Source organism: Alexandromys fortis, unplaced genomic scaffold, assembly GCF_014885135.2.
Source record: "Alexandromys fortis isolate MF-2015 unplaced genomic scaffold, M_Fortis_MF-2015_v1.1 scaffold_0, whole genome shotgun sequence".
In the NCBI taxonomy this organism is placed as follows: Eukaryota; Metazoa; Chordata; class Mammalia; order Rodentia; family Cricetidae; genus Alexandromys; species Alexandromys fortis.
In genome coordinates, this window is record NW_026067949.1 from 39,398,261 (window position 1) to 39,419,887 (window position 21,627).

General features: G+C 36.4%; 1 protein-coding gene across 1 annotated transcript in view; it reads right to left on the bottom strand.

The window, feature by feature from the left end:
- Positions 1 to 1,840: 1,840 nt before the first annotated feature.
- LOC126506467 (transmembrane protease serine 11F) overlaps positions 1,841 to 21,627 on the bottom strand; it is a 45,212-nt gene continuing 25,425 nt past the window's right edge. Inside the window, exons 4-10 of the mRNA XM_050150084.1 lie at positions 16,890 to 16,957; positions 15,458 to 15,621; positions 12,501 to 12,539; positions 10,654 to 10,855; positions 7,258 to 7,517; positions 6,317 to 6,459; positions 1,841 to 4,144 (exon numbers count right to left, since the gene is read on the bottom strand). Of these exons, the coding sequence (XP_050006041.1) occupies positions 3,986 to 4,144; positions 6,317 to 6,459; positions 7,258 to 7,517; positions 10,654 to 10,855; positions 12,501 to 12,539; positions 15,458 to 15,621; positions 16,890 to 16,957 (1,035 nt within the window). The 3' untranslated portion in view covers positions 1,841 to 3,985. The remainder of the gene's footprint in view (positions 4,145 to 6,316; positions 6,460 to 7,257; positions 7,518 to 10,653; positions 10,856 to 12,500; positions 12,540 to 15,457; positions 15,622 to 16,889; positions 16,958 to 21,627) is intronic.

Genomic DNA, 21,627 nt, shown 5'->3' on the forward strand with positions numbered 1-21,627 from the left:
AACCAAATTTAAAACATCTTTCTTGTGATTGACAACTTCTGCTACTGATTGTCTGCGTATGAGAATCATTTTATAATTGAAAGAAAAACCAAATATCAAATTTCTGTTAAAATAATGCCAATTTATCTTTGAGGTTAAACATTTTTGTTTTAGGAGATAAAAGGTACTTCTGTCTGTTTTATATTGCTTTAACAATAATATAGAATGAACAAGTTATTTTAAAAATTGTATTTATGTCATTATTCTGGAAGTTCTGAAGTCAAATGGGATCAAAGGGGACAGTGTTGGTGTCTATTTAGCATCTGTTGAGGGATTTCTTGCTGCCCTCCCAGTGATGGAAGGTGATAAGAAAAGCAAGACTGTGCAGAAGATGAAACAGCAGGGCTCGGACTTGTCACCACAAGACAATCTACCCTTTTCTTGTGCTAGCATTTATTCATGAACTCTCTACCATGTTGACCTAATAACCCCTTACTAAGCCCCCCCCCTCCAACCACTGATTATTAGGGGATACATTCAAGCTATAGCTGAATAGCTAATGCTATTTGAGATAGAGAGATAGGAGGATAAAGTAGAAGGAGCTCAAGAATGGAGAAGAAAATTCAGAACAGTAACAACAGGAAAGTACAGGAGAGTTTTGGGGATTATCCTCACAGAATTTACTGAGAGCAGCCAGGAAGAGAGCCAAGCCTAATCTAATGCCAAGACCTGTTGGTTAAGGATACAGGCTCTGGAGATACTACTTCCCTCTCCCTTCTTTCCTTTTTTGTATGATGAATGTTGAAAATGTTTAGCAAGTACAGGAAGAAAAGAAGGGAAAGAGAAAGGGCAATGAAAGTGGAATAGAAGGAAGAGGGGAAAAAAGGAAAAAAAGACAGATATAAAGAGAGAGAGAGAGAGAGAGAGAGAGAGAGAGAGAGAGAGAGAGAGAGAGAGAGAGAGAGAGAGAGAGAGAGAAAAGAGAAAAGGGGAGAGAAGGTGGGTAATGAACCTATTTTGTGAGAAGCAGAGACAGTTGAAAAAGCTGGGTTGAACACTAGTGTTTGTCAAAATGTTGCCATGTTGGAACAACCATTAAGAAGATTGTAGCATGGATTTTCAAGAGAAAAGTAAATGACTGTCCAGCATCATTAATGGTTCATCAATGGTACAACTGACATGGGATAGCCTAAATTTCTTTTTGGTGGTGTTACAATGCCTTCTTCCCTGTTGACTTTTTCCTCCTCCTCTTTTCTTCCTCCTCCTCCTCCTCTTTTTCCTCTTTCTCTTCTTTTTTCTTTTCCTCCTTCTCTTCCTCTTCTTATTCACTATATAGGGTTTAATAGGTTCTTTTTCAAGGAAGTAAAAAAAGCGTAATTTGAGCACCTATCAGACTTTTGCTTTTTTCAATAAAAAGTATACTAAAATTACCGTAGTGTTAATACACAGACGGAAAGACCATTTTCTTTTTTGTGTTAGTCATTTTTTTATGTTTTTCAAATAAACAAAGCAATAGAAACCCAACCTTGCAAAGAACGAACACATATTTATAATCTTAATGCATTTTCTGTATCATCTATATTGATGTCTTTTAAAAATAGTATACTTTGTATTTTTGAGATTTTAGATGCTCTTCAACTTTGCAACTTTATTATTTTTCAACACTGCCTCACAGTAACTCCCTGAGCTAGACAGCATAGTAACCCGTATGTCAGATGGAAAACACGAAGTAGATCACTTGACTTCTACGTCATTCAGTCAATAAGTCAGTTATCAAACTTGAAATAAGAAATACAAACACTGCTAAAAAAATGTTTTCCAATTTTTTTAGAATTCTTGTGTTTTTATGTTTATTCTTATTTGCATTAAGTTATTATTAAATTCAATAGAACTAAACTTGGAAATATTTAAATCAGTATACACGGTTTCACAGATACTTATACACAAAAAGTCATCACAGTATTATGCAATATAAATAAAATTACATACAACAAATCTGTTGTTACAGAATTTACAAAGGAAAGAATGAAAATTTTCTGGTAGGCAGATTTGCTTTCACATATCTACCAAAAGAGGAGCTTATCTTAATTTAAAAGAAAAATCCAACATCAATCAAGCCCGACTTTAAGCTTTTACTCTGCATTTTCTGATGTTGTCCCATTAGCCCATAAGGCATGACCTTCTTGCGCTTTTAGCTCATTGAGATGCAAGTTAGAGCAACTCAGAATCTTTGAAAGTTGTGTTTGTCTTGGATACATATGTGGCATATAAACACAGTTATATGTAAACTTAAACCCAGAGCAAGTTTTAGCCGTAATAGGGTGGCTATGCCACAGCTTCTGTCTGCTAAGTCAGAGTAACATATGCAGGTCTCACAGTTGATAGCTGGAGGTGAATACAGATGTATGGCTGGAGTTCTAAGCACGGTGATCATCATCCTATAACCACTTGTCTGCAGCAGACACAGTTCAAATTAAATCCAAGAAATAACATAAAAGCGATTTTGAAAATCTGATACTTCATCTGTTTTTTTAACAATGCAATTTAAAGGATTTTGACATTATTTGTATTTCTTCAAAGAAGTAGGGGCATTTAAAAACATAAATATTGTGTTTTTAAAAGTCCAAAGAACATTAATATTGATAGTAGCTTATTCGTCCTGAGAATTTACTCTGTGCAGTTGCTATTGCAAAAACTTTACCTGTATTAATGCATGTAATCCTCAAAAAATAAAACCATGAGGTAGAATTTTATTCACACTATACAGATGAAAGAGCTAACTGAGAGATATTGGGACATTTGCATAAAATCATATAATTTGCATGTGGCAAAGTACAATGTTCATGATACATTGGTCTATCTCAACCTGTGTTCACTAATACTGTGCCCACCACTAGGCTTTGAACTATAGGTAAACCCCTTTGTTGGGGAATTCACTTACTGTTATTAGTGCTCAGTATATAGTAAGCACTATCCTTCTTTTCATGAGGCCCTCCTCCTCTGACATTTTGATAGACATATAACTTGGCAATGAGTGATGATTTACAAAAGCATTGGTAACCATATGCTCATGTTTGTATTTCAAAATAAGTATTTGGATAATACACTCTATCAAAAGTGCAGTGTGCCCTGCTACTAAACATCTCTTAACTACTTCTGATTTCATCTGCTTCTTTATACTAGTGGGAAAATCCTTATAATGGTTTTATTTTTCTCTTTTCTGGGCTGATTACGATTGATTTGTGGATGGCAAGATTCTGCTAAAGAGTAAGCCAGAAATGCTTCTTAACAATGCAAAATGCTCCCTGAAGCCAGTGCTTTGAGGGTATTCATGGTGTTATGGCAAGTTCATATGCATTTAAATAATGACAATTCCTGTGGTTGAGAATAATGCTCTGCTCTGTCATATACAAACCCAGGTTACAGTTCAAGTTTTACTGCAGGTTCAACGCTCCTTCATTCTAGCAATTGAATGTCCAGTCACGAGTTTTAAAATGCTGACGTCTTAAATTCCCAGCGAAGGTGTTGACTGATGTTTGTAAGATGAATCCTGGGGCTCGATGTATCATTTGAGGTAAGGTTGTAGCAGCCTGGCAGCTTTTATATCCTGAGGGAAGTCATTTGTAAGTGTTTGTCACCTTGAGGAGTCACCCTTATGAGTGAGGCATTGGTGCTACCTGTCATTAGCCATGTCTTCTTCCTTCTTGGTAGAAAGTTTATGTACATAAAAGCCACCTCATGGTATCAGTTAGTCTAGGTCTGACGAGTTCCTTGACATCGGCAGAAGCATTGTTTTAACCCCATGATTCTAAGTAATAATGGACAGTCTGCAGGCATCCTGCTCCATGGGCCGTGACTATATAGCTCACAACACTCAGTAATAATGTACAATGTGCAGGCATTTTGCTCCGTGTACTGTCACTATAACTCACGACTCTAAGAGATAATAGACAATCTGCAGTCATCTTGCTCTGTGAGCCATGGCTATAACTCACAAGAGTCCATTCTAGATGCCAGTCTTGGAGGTTATCCAGTCTCGGTACTTAGTCACTCTTGTGTAGACTCCAGGCTTGTTTGGAAGAGCACAAGATTGTCCCCAACTTACTATGCCCACAATGTACCAGATGTCCCGATTGTCATAAACCAGAGGTCCACCAGAATCACCCTGGAATAGAAACAAGTGTTCCAATTCAAGATAATAATAACCATCTCTTTTCCACAGACCTTGCCTACACACACACACACACACACACACACACACAAATGAAAAATTGTTATATGGATCACAGAAACAGACTGTGAATAGATTTTATGCATCTTTCAATTGAGCTAAAATTTTGTTCTAAACCTTAAAGTATATTTTCTTTTTTAGTAGAAAACAAATATATCTTTCATATATAATGTTTACATTATTTATGGCTTATCATCCTTGTATTTTATTTCTTTAATTAGACAATGTCCTGAATATATGTTATTATAAGACAACATTTTATGCACATAAAATGTCAAATATGAGACTGTTAGTTATAATAGTAAAGAGAAATTTTAAAGGTCACTTGGAAACACTATTGACCTGTTTTGTTACCTGCTCTTGGTCTCCTTTTCTTTTTCTCATCTATTCTAATTTATATTTTCTTAGTGAATTATAAAGGCTCCTTTACCTCTTTTATATGATGAGAGAGATTAAGTAGGCAGATACACTTACAGATGTTGAAATGCCTCAGTTTCAAGCCCAGCTCTGTCAATTATGAGTGACCCTGAGCAAAATATTTTAACTTTCTCTGCTTCTCTCACCTCATTCTTCTATTACTCAACTTACAAAGGTTTATTTGTGTGTGTGTATGTGTGTGTGAAAGAGAGAGAGAGAGAGAGAGAGAGAGAGAGAGAGAGAGAGAGAGAGAGAGAGAGAGAGAGAGAGAGAGAGAGAGAGAGGGAGGGAGGGAGGGAGGGAGAGGGAGAGAACGACACACCTGTGAGTTTGCTCACAGAGCTTGAAGTGTAGATTAAATGGGCTGATATTTAAATAAGTCCCAAACAAAGACTAATCACAACTATGGTAAATGACAGAGGAGCTAGAATAAGAACATTTGATTGGTCAGGATGTACTCTCACAGTACATCCCTTGGAGATGCAATGATGTTGACATGAGAAGGTGGAGCGGTTGGTTGTGCATCAGACAGTGGTGCATAGACTAGTATTGCATTCTAGACAGAGGGAAAAGTTTTGAAAATGCTCTGTGGTGTGAAGGAATCTGGCATATGCAAGGATAAAAAGATGGAGCTAGAGAGGGAAAAAGTATCAGGAGAAGTAGGTCAGAGGTATGGGATAAGACGGGCAAATGGCTCAGGGATTACTGTGAATCCCTGTGAATCCCTGTGGACCTTGCTTAGAATGCTTTGTTTTGTATTTTTAAGAACAAAACGCAGGTGCTGAAATATTTTAAAGAGGTCTTTGACATAACTAGAATAGCATATTACAAATATTGCTAATGTTTATCTGGCAAATGCACTAAAGAAGTACAAGAGAAAAAAAATGGGATGAGGAGCTGAAAGCTATGAGGTGAGAGAAAAGAAGAAAAGAGAGGGAAGAAAATATAGAACTGGTGAAACAGGAGTTATAAAAAGATAAAAAAAATCGAACAGATTCATTCAGCAACTTGATATGGGGTATGAAGAGGAAAACATTCTGGAAATCATTAAAGAATCAAGAGAAGACAATGTTTCAATAAAAGGGGGTAGTAAGCATTAGTAATGCTGTTATGGGCTTTAAAGAAAAGAGCAACATCAAAGATGTCTGCTAGAATTTAACATTGCTGTCACTGGTGAGTCATTAAGGGGAACTATTTGGAGAAAATAATGGGGAAAACCCAATAGTGATGGCTGACAGTGTTAAAGGAAGTGAGAAATAGAGACAATAGGCATAGACATTCTTTCCAAATATTTTATAGCAAAACCACAAAGTAGGGTTCTAGCTGGAGGTATCCATCTAGAGATTTCCCCACAAGACTTTTGAATAACAATAATAAAATGAAATCAGTTGCAAAGTAAATGTTTACTGTAAGTAAGAGACTCAGTCTGTGCTAATGTGAACTTCCCCCCAAAGGCCAGTGAAGACAGGAACTTGAATGGAGAAGGGGGGGATGGAGGGATGGGCCATAGAGAAGAGGTGTTTATATATAAACAACAATTAATAAAATAATAAAAACATTATAGTAAAGGTGCTTTGCTTTGGGTTTGTGAACATTAAGCACTCAGGACAGTTGTTCTATTCTATGCTAATCTCAGAAATTGCTAAGAGAAACTTCCCTCTGAAAGATTGACCTTGGCTTTCAACCTACCTTACATGCATCTACTTTTCCTTCCATGAATCCAGCGCACAGCATGCCCGGAGTTATCAGGCCGTCATACACTTCCTTTCTGTTACACACATCAGTGCCTATGGTTTCCACCCTGGCTTGCCGGAGTTTATTTTGTGTAGGCCCTATTACACAGCACAAATAAACAAAAAAATAATGTGCTTTTGAAATATGGTTGTACCCCTAATACAGACTAGAGCCAAAGCACAAAGTATTTTATGTATATTGGTTTATACTAAATTGTATTTTCTCTAACCCTACTGTCTCCATGAAAGAAATCAACCATACAAGCCTCAGAACTGTATCATATTGGTGGTTCCTCTACAGTATCTTTTAAAACTGCACACAGATGCTAAATGTATACAAGGCTTTTCATGCTAACACACACTGCGGTCTTCACTGAATGCTCAGAGAGTTCAACCACACTAATCTAGTCCAAGTTGCATGACAAATTCACTATTTTTTCCAGCTAATATTAAAGTAGAAATCAGGACACAACACAGAGAATCATTCTTCCTGGTGTCACTTATAGTGTATTCTTTTGGGCGGTGGGGGTGTTGAAACAGGGTTTCTCTGTAGCTTTGGAGCCTGTCCTGGACTTAGCTCTTGTATACCAGGCTGGCCTTGCTGTCCTGGAACTCACTCTTGTTGACCAGGCAGGCCTCAAACTCACAGAGATATGCCTGCCTTCAATCACTGTCACCTAATTTTTTGAGCCATTATTTAAATGTTAGGTCTCTCACTAAATCTGAATTAATTAATTACAGGTGTGAGCCCCACAGTTGGCTTTCATGTGGGTGCTGGGGACCCTAACTCATATCCTTTTGCTAGCACAACACTTTGTCAACTAAGTCTCAGCCCCTGCACCATTATTTTTTTAAAAAAAATATTTTTGTATAAAAAAATAGGATGAAACTACTCACCATCATCTACAATAGACCCGAACCCTGTGACAAACACACTTGTTTTCGGTGGCAGTTTCATAGATGCATCTGGGAGACAGACTCTTTGAACCACGTTTGAAAACTCTACGCGGGTAGTGAGCTGGGCTAGAGCAATGTCATTTTCATTGCTTTCTCTGTGGTAATCTTCATGAATGATAATCTTGCCAACACTTCGCTTCACGGCCGGTGGTGTTATAGTTGTACCAAAAGTAGCAATCCATTTACTTGGGTCTCTGTTTCTACAGAAAATTAAAGGATAAGGTTTGTGATGGTTCATGTTGCTTTCTTTAATAAAAAAGGTCAAAATTATATTTCTGCCTAGCTTTTAGAATGGAGCTCTTGAAAAGTTCCTGTGGTGAGAGAATTGATAGTTGGTGGCACTGTGAAAAAGAGTTTTCCTATGGTTAAAGCAAATAATTGCACATAAGTTATTTAATCATCAGTTTCCATATTTTAAGTTTGTGCCTTGTTAGAGTTCTTTGCATTCCCATTCTTTTCTTTCAAAGAATTGTTCAGGCATTCATTTCCTTTCTTCTAGACAATGAGCACCCTAGTAGGCAAATTCCCTCTCCACCAAAACACCCATCTTGATTTGACAACATGCTTGTTGGCTCTTGTTTACTGTGATCTTTGAAGCTAAGTGGAATGTGTCTAATGTGAAGTTCCTCACACGCACAAAGGTTTTCCTCCACCCATGCCCACACCCCTTCCTGACATTCAAAGGTTAAGCTGCCCTTACTGGAAGCAAGTCTCACACAGTCCTTTGCTGTAGTCTGTTCAGCCTCCCACTTAACCAACTCTCCTTTCACATAGCTGCTTTACTTCCCCGGGGTTACGTCACAAATTACGTCCAGCGCAACCAACTCTTACCTGCTATAATTTTTTTCTCCAAAGTCCATTTCAGTCCCTTTAGAATTATTCATATTACGAATGATTAGACATATACAGAAACCAGATATTGTCTGGATGAAGGGAAATTAGGTAGAAGGAAGTCACAGGTGAGAATTTTAAAAAGGAATTTCCTCGTTTATAAGGGATTACCATGTTGGTCAATCATCAACTCTCTTTTTCTTTTTGAAAATGTTTTTTTTTTATTTGTGAGTTGGAGATTACATGTACATGAGTATAGGTGTCAGTGGGGGCAAGACACATCTGATCTGTTGGAATTTGGGGTGCACGCAGTTGTCCCATACTTAATGTGTCTCCTGGGAATGGAACTTGTGTCTTCTTTGAGAACAGAATGCTTTCTTAACCACAGGGCTATCTCACCGGTCTGTGAACGTTATGTTCATCCTACCTGCTCTGAAGTCAGGGCTCTTCCTTCCTTTCTTCCTTCCTTCCTTCCTTCCTTCCTTCCTTCCTTCCTTCCTTCCTTTCTTTTTTTTTAAGAAAAAGTGTTTCATTTATATTTTGAGATTATAATTACATCATTCCCCCTTCTCTAAATCATCAACTTTTAAGAGTAGTAAAAGGTCATGCATTTTCAAAGTGCACTAGATTGTCCAGGGATGACAAGACAGAATAAGAGCAGAAAAAGAGTTCTTCCCTCATCTGTTTATTCATTGTTTGTTTGTTTGTTTGTTTATGGAACGTTTGTTCAATGTAGACTCATTAGGACTGGGACCATCATTTGGTACCTAGACATTCACTACTAGAATTCTAAGAGTGATAATGACTAACACGATTCCAGGAGTTAAGGAGATTACAAACAATTTGGGATAGCAAAATAGAATGACCATCCCTTTGTGCATCATCAAAGATTCATAACAGGCTCAAACATGCTGCTTTGTGAACAGAGACACTAAGAGATACTCAGACCTTGCTACATCTTGTCTTCCTACATCTTGTCAAAAACTTTTCCTGACTCACATGGTTTCTTAAGACTGAAGCAAACTATGAAAGAAGACTTTCATGAACATGGAATGCTGGGATTGTACTGAAATGCCATTTTTAAATATGCTATTTCTATGCAAAAATTCATTTATTAAAATAGGAATGTTATTTGGATAACTTCTATATTATCTTCAATATATCACTTTATTCCCTTTTTAATAAATGAGCAGTCTCCGTTTACAAGTACCAAATATGCTGCTACATTTGCAATATTAAAAAAATCTTTCTTTGACATTAACTTTCAAATTTCTCTGGCATCTCTCATTTATACACTCCTTTAAAGTAGTTTTAAAGCTACTGCACTTGTTCCTTCAATTATCTTTTAAATACATTCCCATTCTTATCACACTATGGAAAGTTACCTTCTTAAGGTCAATAGTAATTTTTACTTTATCAGCTTCAACATCCAATTTTTATGTATCTCTGTCCATCCCCAGACAGCTCACTGGTCTCATTGAAAGGAGTGTTTATATCATTAATGATATTAAGCTGACATTCTGGTTATTATTTCTATTTTATAAATACTTTCACAAACACATAAAAACAAATTTGGGGTGACTGTAAGGACATGAACATGCCAGAAAGTCTTAGTAAGTAAGTGTTCATCATGAACATGGTACTAGTTACTTTGGGATTCATAGATATGAAATTGTGAGTTTCTTCATCATTGAAAGAGGAAGAGATAACTTCAAATTTATTAGGTCTTTCTCGTTATACTTTGTCTGCAAAGAGACCGCTTAAGTGTCTTAGAATCATTCTGTTTACGTCCTAAAAAAAAAAAAAAAGGATAAAAGGCCTCCAATAGTACCAAGGAAAAGCTGCTTTAGGAGCACACATAGACTGTGTCACTGAGCAAGCAAAGAACTTTCATTTAGAGCCCATCCTGTTTCTTGAGATTCTCTCTGTGCTAATGGCAATCCCCAAGGGAGAAAAGACCAAGTCCCTTAATCTCCAGGCTCTCTAAAGAGCCTATGAATAACTGAGTTTTGAGAGAAACAACCCTGAAAGCCAAGCTGAGAACCTGGACTCTGCTATACAGGACCAAAATATCATGCTACAAGGGCAGAGTGACACCTCTAAAAGCCTTCTGAAACTTCCATGGAGTTTCCTTGAAAATACAGTGAGAAGAGAATGCTCCAAAACAAATTTCAAAGCCTTTTCCCTCATTGTAATGAAATAATCCTGGATATTGATGGTGGGAAATCAATTAATTAACCGGTGGGGAAGCGGGAGAGAAGTGATTAACTTTTCTCTTTGAGGATGTAGAAGACAAGTATATCAGTCTTTATGGTGAATAACTTGTAATATAAGGAAGATAGCACTAGAATCAAACTACACAAACCAAACAGGTATATACCCTATAGAGTGCAGAGAAGGTGCAGACTGGAGGACAAGCTGGTAAGACTGAGCTGTTCCTTTGCATTAAATCAATGGCAAGAGAGGACTAAGGAAACCAAAGCTCCCCATTCCCAGTGAACTTACTTCCAGAAGCAGTGAGCTGCTGTCAGGAGCCATGTGTTGCTAATGAGGGTGGCTCCACACTGATGGCCAGCCCCTATGAGCTGGAGGCTGGCCTGCCATGGCCATTCTCCTTCCATAGCTGTTTCCCTTCCTTGGACAATTCGCTCAGTAGTAGAGGATGCTGGCAATGGCATGTTTGAAGATGACATCCTTATCCCACATCCTGACAAAGAAACACGTAGTAGTTTGTTCTCATTACAAAAGAGGGAAATATCATGACTTGTATTTAGGGAAGTCACTAATAAAATCTTTTTTGCTTCATCAACTCTTTATGCCATTCTTAGCAGTTAATCACTGGTGTGTGTGTGTGTGTGTGTGTGTGTGTGTGTGTGTGTGTATAGTGTTTATTACTCTAAAGTTCAGAAGAAATGAAGAAATACCAATATGCTTAGGCATTTCGTTCTAAAATCAGCTTGTTTCTCTCTATAAAACATTGACACATATTTCTAATCCCAGCATTTGGGATGCCTATACAAAAATTGTCTGTTGCAAACAAACAATATAAACCAATAATATAAATTGAAAATAATAAGTGAGCTTAAATAGAAGCAAAAACAGAAACAACTTTATTGGGTTCAGAATAGATTTGAAAGTTGGAAAGTGCAGTCAGCTAGACATACCACATGTTCTGCCAAGGGAGGGTGGCTTTGGGCTTTTACATCAAGCGTGAGTGTAATAACATGGCATCCTTTGAGGGAGAGAGATGAGATTGGGAAAAGTTCACAGACTACAAACTAATGCAAACTCTGGTGATCATAAATTCTGCAATTCTCTTGGAATGTCTAAGTCAAGGAATAAGCAATAAACTGACCAGTCTTGTGTGCCACATACGTGGTAAGATACAATTAGTCTGGGGAATTCATTCTCTATGATGGATTGAGTTCCTGATAGGAGATATCTTTGTGGTAACTTGCCTATGTCAGCAAGTAATTAAAGTATAGAAAAATATTTGTGTTCTCCTATTGACCATCCTAGAGTCATTCTGTCATTTATTTTTATCAATACATAGGTTATTACTAAACATCAAATTGGCTATATATTCATATGTATGTATGTATGTATGTATGTATGTATGTATGTGTGTGTGTGTATATGCATGCCTTGGAGAGGAACACAAATTGCTGTACATAACCTAGCTAGTGAGTGACGCAGTGGTATATAACATTAGGATAATCCACATCTAAATCAATAGAACTTTACTGTTGAGTGACAACCCATCAGTGAATATAGGTCATGATTTATCCTCCATGTGACAAGTAGAATCAATTTATTATCTTTGATATATTTTACTAATTTTATGCAAATTTTTATTTTCTAAAATATAAGAATAGTTTAGAAAAATTCTTATTTGCTGCTGTCAAATCTTCAACTGATCTAACTTCAAATCAACCTTTGAAAAGCCTTGCAAGTGTTCTTACAGCATCGATAGTAGGCACACATTTACCTACAAGACTCAGAATATATTCAGGTGTGATGAGTGAAGCAGAGAGAAAACCTCAAACACTTGAAAAATGAAAACTTCAACTTGGTCCTCTCTTAAATCATGAGAGAATATTAAAATACTTTAAGAATATTAATATAACATCTAAAATATTACACAACATACATAAAGGATAGAAAATAAAATCACATTGATATATATACCTAATATGTGACATATTAAAAACAGAAATGGAAAGACTAAGTATTTGATTTATGAAGATATAAAAAGAAATAGAAAATCTTGTGATCTGTACAAACATTTTTGTGATTCTTATCCATTCTCTTTATTAAGAAATAAATGGTTAATTGTGGACTTTGGGACTTACGACTATTGAGGAGATTTCTCATCTTTTTGCTGTCAATAGCTGTAAGAAGAGAACACAAGTTAGTTGACATGACAGCACAGTCTCTTTCCTGTGTTATTTTGCTCAAAAGTTTATGAATAGTAATGTTAATTATTTAAAGTATCCATAATTCAGGAAGACATTGAACTTTTCATAGCCAAGTAATATACAACAATCATCTGACTCAATCATTGATTCAAATAATAGAATTTCATTTGATAATCAACTCAGAGCATCTTATTTTATGATTTTTCCTTCAAAAACATGTAAAACAGGAATGAAGGAGCAAGGGTAAATGTGCTGGTAGCTTTTTTTTTTTTTTTTTTTTTTTTTTTTTTTTTTTTTTTTTTTTTNTTTTTTTTTTTTTTTTTTTTTTTTTTTTTTTTTTTTTTTTTTTTTACAGGGCTGTAGCCAAAGTCAAAGAAGTGAGTCTCCAATTTCCATCACGTGGTCAATGATGAAGGCAGACTCTCGGGGCCCAGTTTCAAGGTCCTAATCTAACAAGAACTGGGAATTCTGTCCATGGATCTTGCCGACTTTTCCCTGAGATCCTCTCATATTGAAGTGCCTGAAAAGTTAGTGACTTGACACTAAGAGAAGAGCATGAAGTTCCTTCACTTAAAACCTGTCCAAAAACTCTGTTCATTCACAGTTCTTATCCCACAGTTATGCCCTGTGGAGAGGTAGTTGGAGACTAGCTAGTGGTCCAGTGTGAGCAGATCCTGTCTTATCAGTCTTTTTTTATCCCTGCGATTAGCTTCCCTTCTTCCCCAAACATGGCTGCTCAGGAAAGAAGGTCTTGGGATCTACTGTTGAGTAGTGTTAGAGAATTCATCTATGACCCTTTCTTCACAGAAAGGTAGGTGGTCTCAGACTCCCAGTACCTGGTTTGGAAAAGAGGGATCTAGTTGCTATACCTTCAAGCAGAAGAGAGAAAAGTAAGGAGAGCAAGATCCAGAAAGAAATGTCTTTGAAGGCCCTTAGATTTACTTTAGTTCAAAACACTCCATGCCCAACAACGTATTTTAGGTTATTCTATTGTGTTGCAAAAGTCCAAATAGGCATGTAAGCCCCAGTCTTTACTAGGAATTTCACATACATGTTTTTAATGAATGGTGTGTATGTGATGGAAAATATATGTAAATGAATTTGTTATCAAGTATTGTCTTGGGATATTCTCATTTTGATATAAAAACAGCCTGTATTATAAAAATGTCATTGTATAGGCCAAAAATACTGTTGACAACTGTAAGAAATTCTATAACTATAATATGCAGTGAACTCTGATCATTTACATTTTCCTTTAAGTCTGTGATCATGACTTGAAAATAGCTACATTATCAATAGCCAGGATTTTCTCTGAGGATCCTCTCTACAGAGTGATAAATAGGTTCTAGTTTCTCTTGGAGCAAAATGTTTTAACAATAAAAATAATACATAGTAAATAGCATGATCATCATGTCTAACTACCTATGTAATATACAGTCTAATTTGACTTAAAGATGTCCACGAAGATTCTGAAAGTCTCTTCTCTCATTTATAAGAAATCAAAAGTAACTAAACTTAGAAATTCATGAGCTACAGTGAAGGAGCTGGAAGGCCTACTGGCCTGAGATGTAGACAACTATAAAAGGTACTAAGGAAGTAAATGAAAAAGAGACCAGTCCAATCCTTTCATCATTTAAGACAGTATTTTATTTAAAAAAATATTTTATTCCCTAATTGCATTTTTTCATAGAACAAAAGAATCCCTCCAGATTTCTAATTAGCTCTAAGGGACTTTCCATTTTAATCTCATAAACTATTTGAACTTAATTTTCTTCTCTCTTCTACTTTGGAGAAAACAAGGACTTTACTAATAATTTTTCTTTCTTTTGGAAGTAACAGGGAAATAATGAAAATATTTTGACTAGAAATGTCAGAGGGCCTCTTCATAGTTTATGCCTCTCTTATTTCAGAATCATTCTTTATACACATGATTGTTTCTTTGATATAAAAATTAACTCCAAGGATGTAAAGATGGTTCAGGAATTAAGAGGATTTATTGTTCTTGCAGAAGACTTGGGGGATCTTAGCATCCACACCTGCCTGTAATCCCAACACCAAAGGATCAGGCATCGTCTTCAGGCCTCCATTAGCATCTCCACACACATGCACCTGAAGTTAAACAGGCACACACACACACACACACACTCACTCACACTCACACTCACACAAATAGGGAAAAATTATATAAGACAAACAAACAAACAAACAAACAAAAACTCTCTAAAATGTACCTATAAAATGATTCTGAGATTCATAATATTTCTGTTTAATTTTGGCTACTTTTGCTGATTCTTGTTTCAGGGCCTTGTTTATTGTCCAGCTCCCCACGTAAAATGTTGAAAATAATGTCCACCCTTTGATGGATCTTAAAATATCCAATAAATTTGGTTAAAAAAACTTAGAAACTTCGTCAAAAGTCTCATAAGTATAGAAAAAAGTATAATTCCAAATTTTACCTCACAGTGAGTTTTTATTTTAGGTTTTCTCAATGCTGATATGTTTTCATTTATTTAGTGTGTGTGTGTGTGTGTGTGTGTGTGTTGTATTGAGTTTGTGTGTGTGTGAGTACACACTCATGTGTGAGCATGCACATGCATGCACACACTATGTACATACAGGAGTTCGAGGATATCAGAAGGGTGTCAACTACATTGGAACTTGGAATGCAGGTAACTGTGCACTGGCATGTGGATGCTGCGAAGTGAACCTGAGCTCTTTGCATGAACAGAAAGTGTTCTTAAATTCTGACTCATCTCTCCAGGCCCATTGATATATTTACTAGTGGTGAGTTTGTGAAATGGGAAGATACACGAACCAGATTCCTAAGACAACTGCAGGCGATTGCAATCAAAGGGAATTGGGAAAATGGCAAACAGCAACAAAATACTTACGTGTGAGGCTAAATGATGGTTTATTTATAGTCAGAGGCAGCTGTTTGATCTTCAGACCTTGGTATAAGGTCCTTTCAATTTTTTTCTTGATTCGTTCAGCACTATCAGTAGATGGGTATCGAAACATCAGCACCATAAGAATGTTCACGCCCTGTTCATCTGGACTGGAGCAAAACAGAAAAATGATTCCATCTCTGCACTCTCCATCAACTTAAAGAAACATTGTGGATGATATCTGTGCACACGAGACTTAACATTGCATCCAGATAAGGGAGCAAGATGGAATGCATGACAATAATGAGTGCTGCAAACACTGCAGAAGAGAAAGCAACATAATGCAAACAAGAAGAGTGTTCTCCGTCTTTCCTCAGTTTGGAGAGCTCTGAGAGGGGCCCATGAAACCGTACTTTGTGTTCACTTGAACAGGTTGCTTTTAAAGGCATCTTGAATAAAAGCAGTAAGGTGGCTGAAGTCATTATTCTCCAGCGAAATGTGGCAGAGACAATGTGTGTGCATCACGTCCATTCTTCTTTGCCTTCTGAGCATAGAACTACTGCATTTCTAGCCCCTCTTGGAGTTTACTGAAATGCTCTCCTGAATTCTTCCCTTACTGCCAAGTCTTGTGCTTTTTTTGTATCAGGCAGAAGTGGAAGATCACGTGACAAGGAAATACTGTAATGCCTACTGGCACCCAATCTTTTGCCCCCACTTTTGACTCTTTGAGTTGAGTCGCAATGGATATTGTATTAAAACACTGATATTCTGGCATTTGGCATAAATGTAATCAACAAATTTCTATAGGAAGTAATTTATAAAGATAGAATAATTTGACCAATGATTCAAATACAGAAACGTATGTCATGATTAAGGGATGGAAAGCCTGTAGTAGACTTTAGAGAGTGAATTTATTTAGAAAGGGAAATAAAAGAAGAAAGGGGGACGCACAAAGGAAAAGGCATAAAAAGACTAATTACCACTAAGAAATTAGTCATATATATCCTTCCTATCAGCCACCTGTCTATCATCTCTCTCAGCCACCTATTATCCCCTCTATCTTTTTATCATCTATCTATTTATTTGTATATATATATGTATCATCTATCAATTATCTATCTCATCTACCTATTATCTACTAGATAATAGACTACCTATTTGCCATCTCTATATATCTCTATCATCTATCTAATTATCAAAATAATCAATCACTTCTGTATGTATCTGTCTATCAACTATCTAATTATCACCGATCTGTCATCTCTCCAGCTATCTCAGTGTGAAATCTAGGGCTTTTAAACATCATATTAAAACATACATAGGAGCTCGTGCGATGGCTCAGCAGGGAAGGGTGCTTTCTGCCAAGCCTGATGACTTGAGTTTCATCCCTGGAATCCACATGGTGGAAGCAAAGAACTGACTCCTATAAGTTACATACCTTATCTTGATAACGTGGGACTTGATAAATCGACCCACTCCAGAAGAACGTCGGAATATCCTAGACATCTGATAAGAAAAATAAATAAAAGTGTTAGTCCTGAGAAACATATTATTTTTATTTATCAAGAAATTTTTGGTAAAGAACAGGTTTTTAGTTGATTTTCATGATACATAGTGGCTTTCAACAGTGAGCAGACTAAATCTGTGTTCAAATCCTTATAGGACTGAACAACTTTTTCAAAATGGTCAAATTTACTGAACCTCTGTAAAATGGAAGTGACTGTGATCTGCCTTACAGAGCTGATTTGTGAAATACAATTGGAAGCTGGAAAGGTGGATCAGTGGCTAAGAATCCTTTCCTGAAATCATAAGTATACAGATATGCATCCCAGTACCTGTGAGATAACCCAGGCTTCCTTCTAGAAATTCCAGCTCTTGGGGGCTGCAGAAAGTTGCTGCTTTTAGCCTAGCCCCAAAAACAAGCATCCTGGGTCCAAGGAAAAATGGTGGCTCAAAGAAACAGGTGAAAAATGATATACATAAGAGGATATGTGATATGCTCTCCTGGCTTTGTATATTCACAGAAAGGTGTGCACGTGCACTTACATACATCCCCCCAAACACACACATACGCAGACAAATAGAATTTTAAAAAGTAAATGAAATTACATTATATGTTTGATATCTAGCAAACTACTTATGTAATAATTTCAGTCTTAATTATCAATTCAATTAGAGTGTGGGTTGTTTTTAAGACATCAACCTCCGTTGTAAAAAAAAGCCCAGCATCCTGTTTGCTACACTCTATGGCATCTTTGTCAGTGATTACTGTATCACTTGACCATTTGAATGACGATAACAGCTCTGACACCTCACTGTCTCACTGTGAGTCATTGCTCTGAGGCATGCAGAGCCTAACACCCATGGCACCACACTGTATATCATGAGCGTGACGTTCCTCAATCTTTCCAAACTGAAGCTGTGAAGGACTGGGATGTTCAGAGAACTTATTTCCTAAAGAGCCCTGATTCCCTAAAAGGAGGCATGCTGAAACTTACCCTCAAAGAGCACTGGACTGACCATCAAAGGGAGAAGACACAGGTCTATGTTAACTGAACCAAAGAATACTTATGAGCTAAGTCTCACACTCCAACCCCCAGATACTACACACTTTGGGAACAAGGGGTTCTGTGTTCCTGCTCTATATACTTTCTTCCTCTCCTGGAATCTGCAGAACCAGTACAACACTCAGAAGATTCTACGTTTTAAATAGTGAACCCATTTTCCTTGTTTTAGCCTAGTGGGGGACTATTGTCATCTTCTTAGAACCCTGTGTTATATGATCCTTTTTGTTCCTGCAGTTTACCCCCACAGTGCAAGCAAAACTGACACCTATTAAATAGAAAGATGCATCTATTAAGCTCTTGCTTCCAGACAGTATCTCCCTCAGTGTAAGTGGTATTAGCTTTCTTCTTTGTTGGTCCCATCATCACTCTGCCTTCACTTCAGGCCCACCTCTGTCTGTCTGTGGTTTTATAAAAGATAATATGAACATGTAGACCAATTCCATAAATTGGTTACCATGAGGTATCTATCAGTAAATGAATGAACAAAAAATATGTTGTGGTATAAATGCATAATGGATTTTAAGCCATATGGAAGAATGAAGTTATGTTATTTTTCAAGATAATAAATGGAACTAGAAAGAGCAGAGTAAGAAAAATAAGTTAGACTCAGAAAGACAAATACCATATTCTTTCTCATATGTGAATCCTTGATCTTATGTATAAAATACCTTAAACATATTAAAGTGTGTATTAGTATTAGTATAAGAATCTGAGAAAAGAAAGAGGGTAGGGAAGGTGGGAGGGAGATAAAGGAGACTGTCTTAGAAGTTAATATGTTTAAAGTTCAGGATAAATGTAAATGAAAATATATTTCTAAAATCAATCATTGTGTACATGAATATACAAACAAAATGTTTTCTTTTATTGTAAAGGTACTAGAGAGATGGTATGATTCGGGCATTAAAGGTTAGGCTCACAATAAAAACACCAATTTTTTTTAAAACTTTGTGTGGATTTACCCAGGATACAACTCAAAAAGTCAGTTAGTATAAACTAATAAGTTTCTGAGAAAAAATGAAATAAAGATTGTCATTTATTTTATAGAAAAATTAACTATTTTCTTAGAAGTGATTGTTGTAGTCATTTTTTGAAGAAATTGAATTTTTATTGGTATACTTCCATTGAGAACTCAAAAATATGATATCTAGTATAAACTAATTCATTCAATCTTTAAGTTTTTATGGTTCAACTCTAAACGTAGTTATGGTAATGATTATTTCACTTAAAAATTTTATGTCTAAACAGATGCTAAAATTATTCATTCATCTTAAAACACATCTTTATTGTCTTCCTTGGATTTAATTCCAGCACTAAAAAAGTAAAGTACACTTGAAACAGTGTGTAGGCTCATGGCTGCTCAGTTACTATTTGGATTTTTAATCTTTGTCCTCAGGCAAGCAGCTGTACAAAGACTAAGTTCTTGAGAAAGATCAACTACTCCTGTATAACAAGAGATACCGATGGAGAATTCTTTTTGATGTCTACCTATGAAAATAAGGCAAGTTGCACAGGTATTCTTCTACTATAAAGGTGGCTATAGACCAGTAGAGGGAGAGTACACTGATAGAACGGGCCGCTCCAGAAAAGCCTTCTATGGATTCCACAAGTTTCCTTCCTCTGATCTCCAAAATCCTGATCACTCAAATCACACAATTAGCAGTTATGTACCGAGGTGAAAGCTCTCAGACTGCTCCATTCTGTCATTACTTAATTTTAATTTTGATTTTATTCTTTTCCATGAATTATCTTCCATTAATAATCAAGAGTATAATTTCTTTGCCAGAAGGGACTGTGCTGACCTTGGCATCATTTATAGCTTTGCAGAAAGTATATGTGATTGAGTAATTACATATTCATTAATAATTGACTATCTATAGTAATGGCTCAGCTTAATCAGCATTGTAAAGACAAAACAAAACAAAAAACCCAGATCTTATACTGGATTTTGACTCTTATTATTGCTGTCTTTTTCTTTTATATCACTGAATTATTCATTCAGAACAAACGTAAGTCCCCTGTGTTCAAGGCATTGTAGTAGACACTGGATAAACAGTCCTGAACAAAAATGGTGCCAAGCTTAAATTAAAAATACGGTTAGATAGTAATAAAACAGACATTGATTATCAACACCTGAGAGACTGTAAGAGAAGGGATCTCTAAGTAGATGAGGCTTAAGTGGTATTTCAGATGATGCTGAGATAGTCTTCTATGGGGAAGGAACAGAATGTGCAAAGAATCCGAAAGAAGGCCAATACGGGCAAAGCAAAGTGAGCAAGGCAGAGTGTAGAGAGGGAGCAGTTAGAGCTGAGGCAGGCGAGCAGTTGGGAACTTGGGTGAAGAGCTTAGGTTTTATTTTAAGAATATTTAGAAGCCGTTAAGAAAATGTAAGAAAACAAATACAATATTTCATTTTCAAAAGGTCGTTCTGATTTCTTTGTATATGTGAGATGGATCCTGAGTGGAAGCAGTGATAATTGATGTGAATATGTGAGCTCTTATCCTGGCTAGTCTAGAATGGAGATTATAGATTAGAGGTAGGTAGAGATGTGCCTTGTGACTAGAATAGGCGTGTGGATAATGGAAGTGTAGGTGCTCTGGCAATGAGGTAGACACAATTGTTCATTGAAAATTCATGGTGAAAAAGCACTAGTGGGCACGGTCTTTAAAAAGGGCATTTAAACTAGATAAAATTGAGATGCCTTCAAGTATAAACACTAGGTAGACTATTGAATGAGGGTGAAGCTTTATCTATATAGTTCAAATGGAGCTAAACTTATCTCCTTGACTCACAAGATTGGCAGAATTTAAACATCTTGACTATTCTTTAATTCTAAATTTGGCCAACCAAATATGACTGCTTCTTGAAGCATCCATCTAAGGATGGTCATGGGGAAATGCCCCACTGCTTCAGTTACTAACTTGGAAAAGTACATTAAGCTGGCATTAGCTGTATTTTTCAATGTGAAATAAAATAAGGAACAACACTAGCCCAACCAAGTGAGTCTGTACTTTTTCCCACTGTCTTCATTTTATTTATCTATGTTTTAACTTATGCTTGTTTAATGCGATTTAACCCCGAATGTGTTCTAATGTCAACAGAGGAGAACAGCACTAACAAACAGGAAGAGAAGCAACATCAGACTATCCCTCAGGTGATTTAGAGATGTTGACCAATAAAGATTTACTTTTATAGTTGCTTATCCAACAAATAAAAAATGTCTTATTTTTTTAGAAATTTCTTAAAACAGACTGGAGAGATGGCTCAGTCATTAAAAGTTAAATCAAAAGGACAAGAAATTTCTTAGGTCTTTAGTTTTTTCTTTACATTACAGTGAATTGTGATGAGAAATTTCAGCATGTGAATATTATTCCACAATAAAGTTATGATCGTATTAACTAAATGTAGTTAGTGGATAGATGTACCAGTGTCTGTGAGTGCTGGGTGATAACACCTTGCATCTGTACTTCCTGCAGCCTTGTCCTTGTCTGACCTGGGAAACTTGCCCAGTGATGTCTGGGAAGTTATTCTTTACCTTTTTTAGGCATCACCTCTTGGTGTATGACAAACAGCCCAGCCCCACTATGTCTGCTCGGAATCACCTTTGTGAT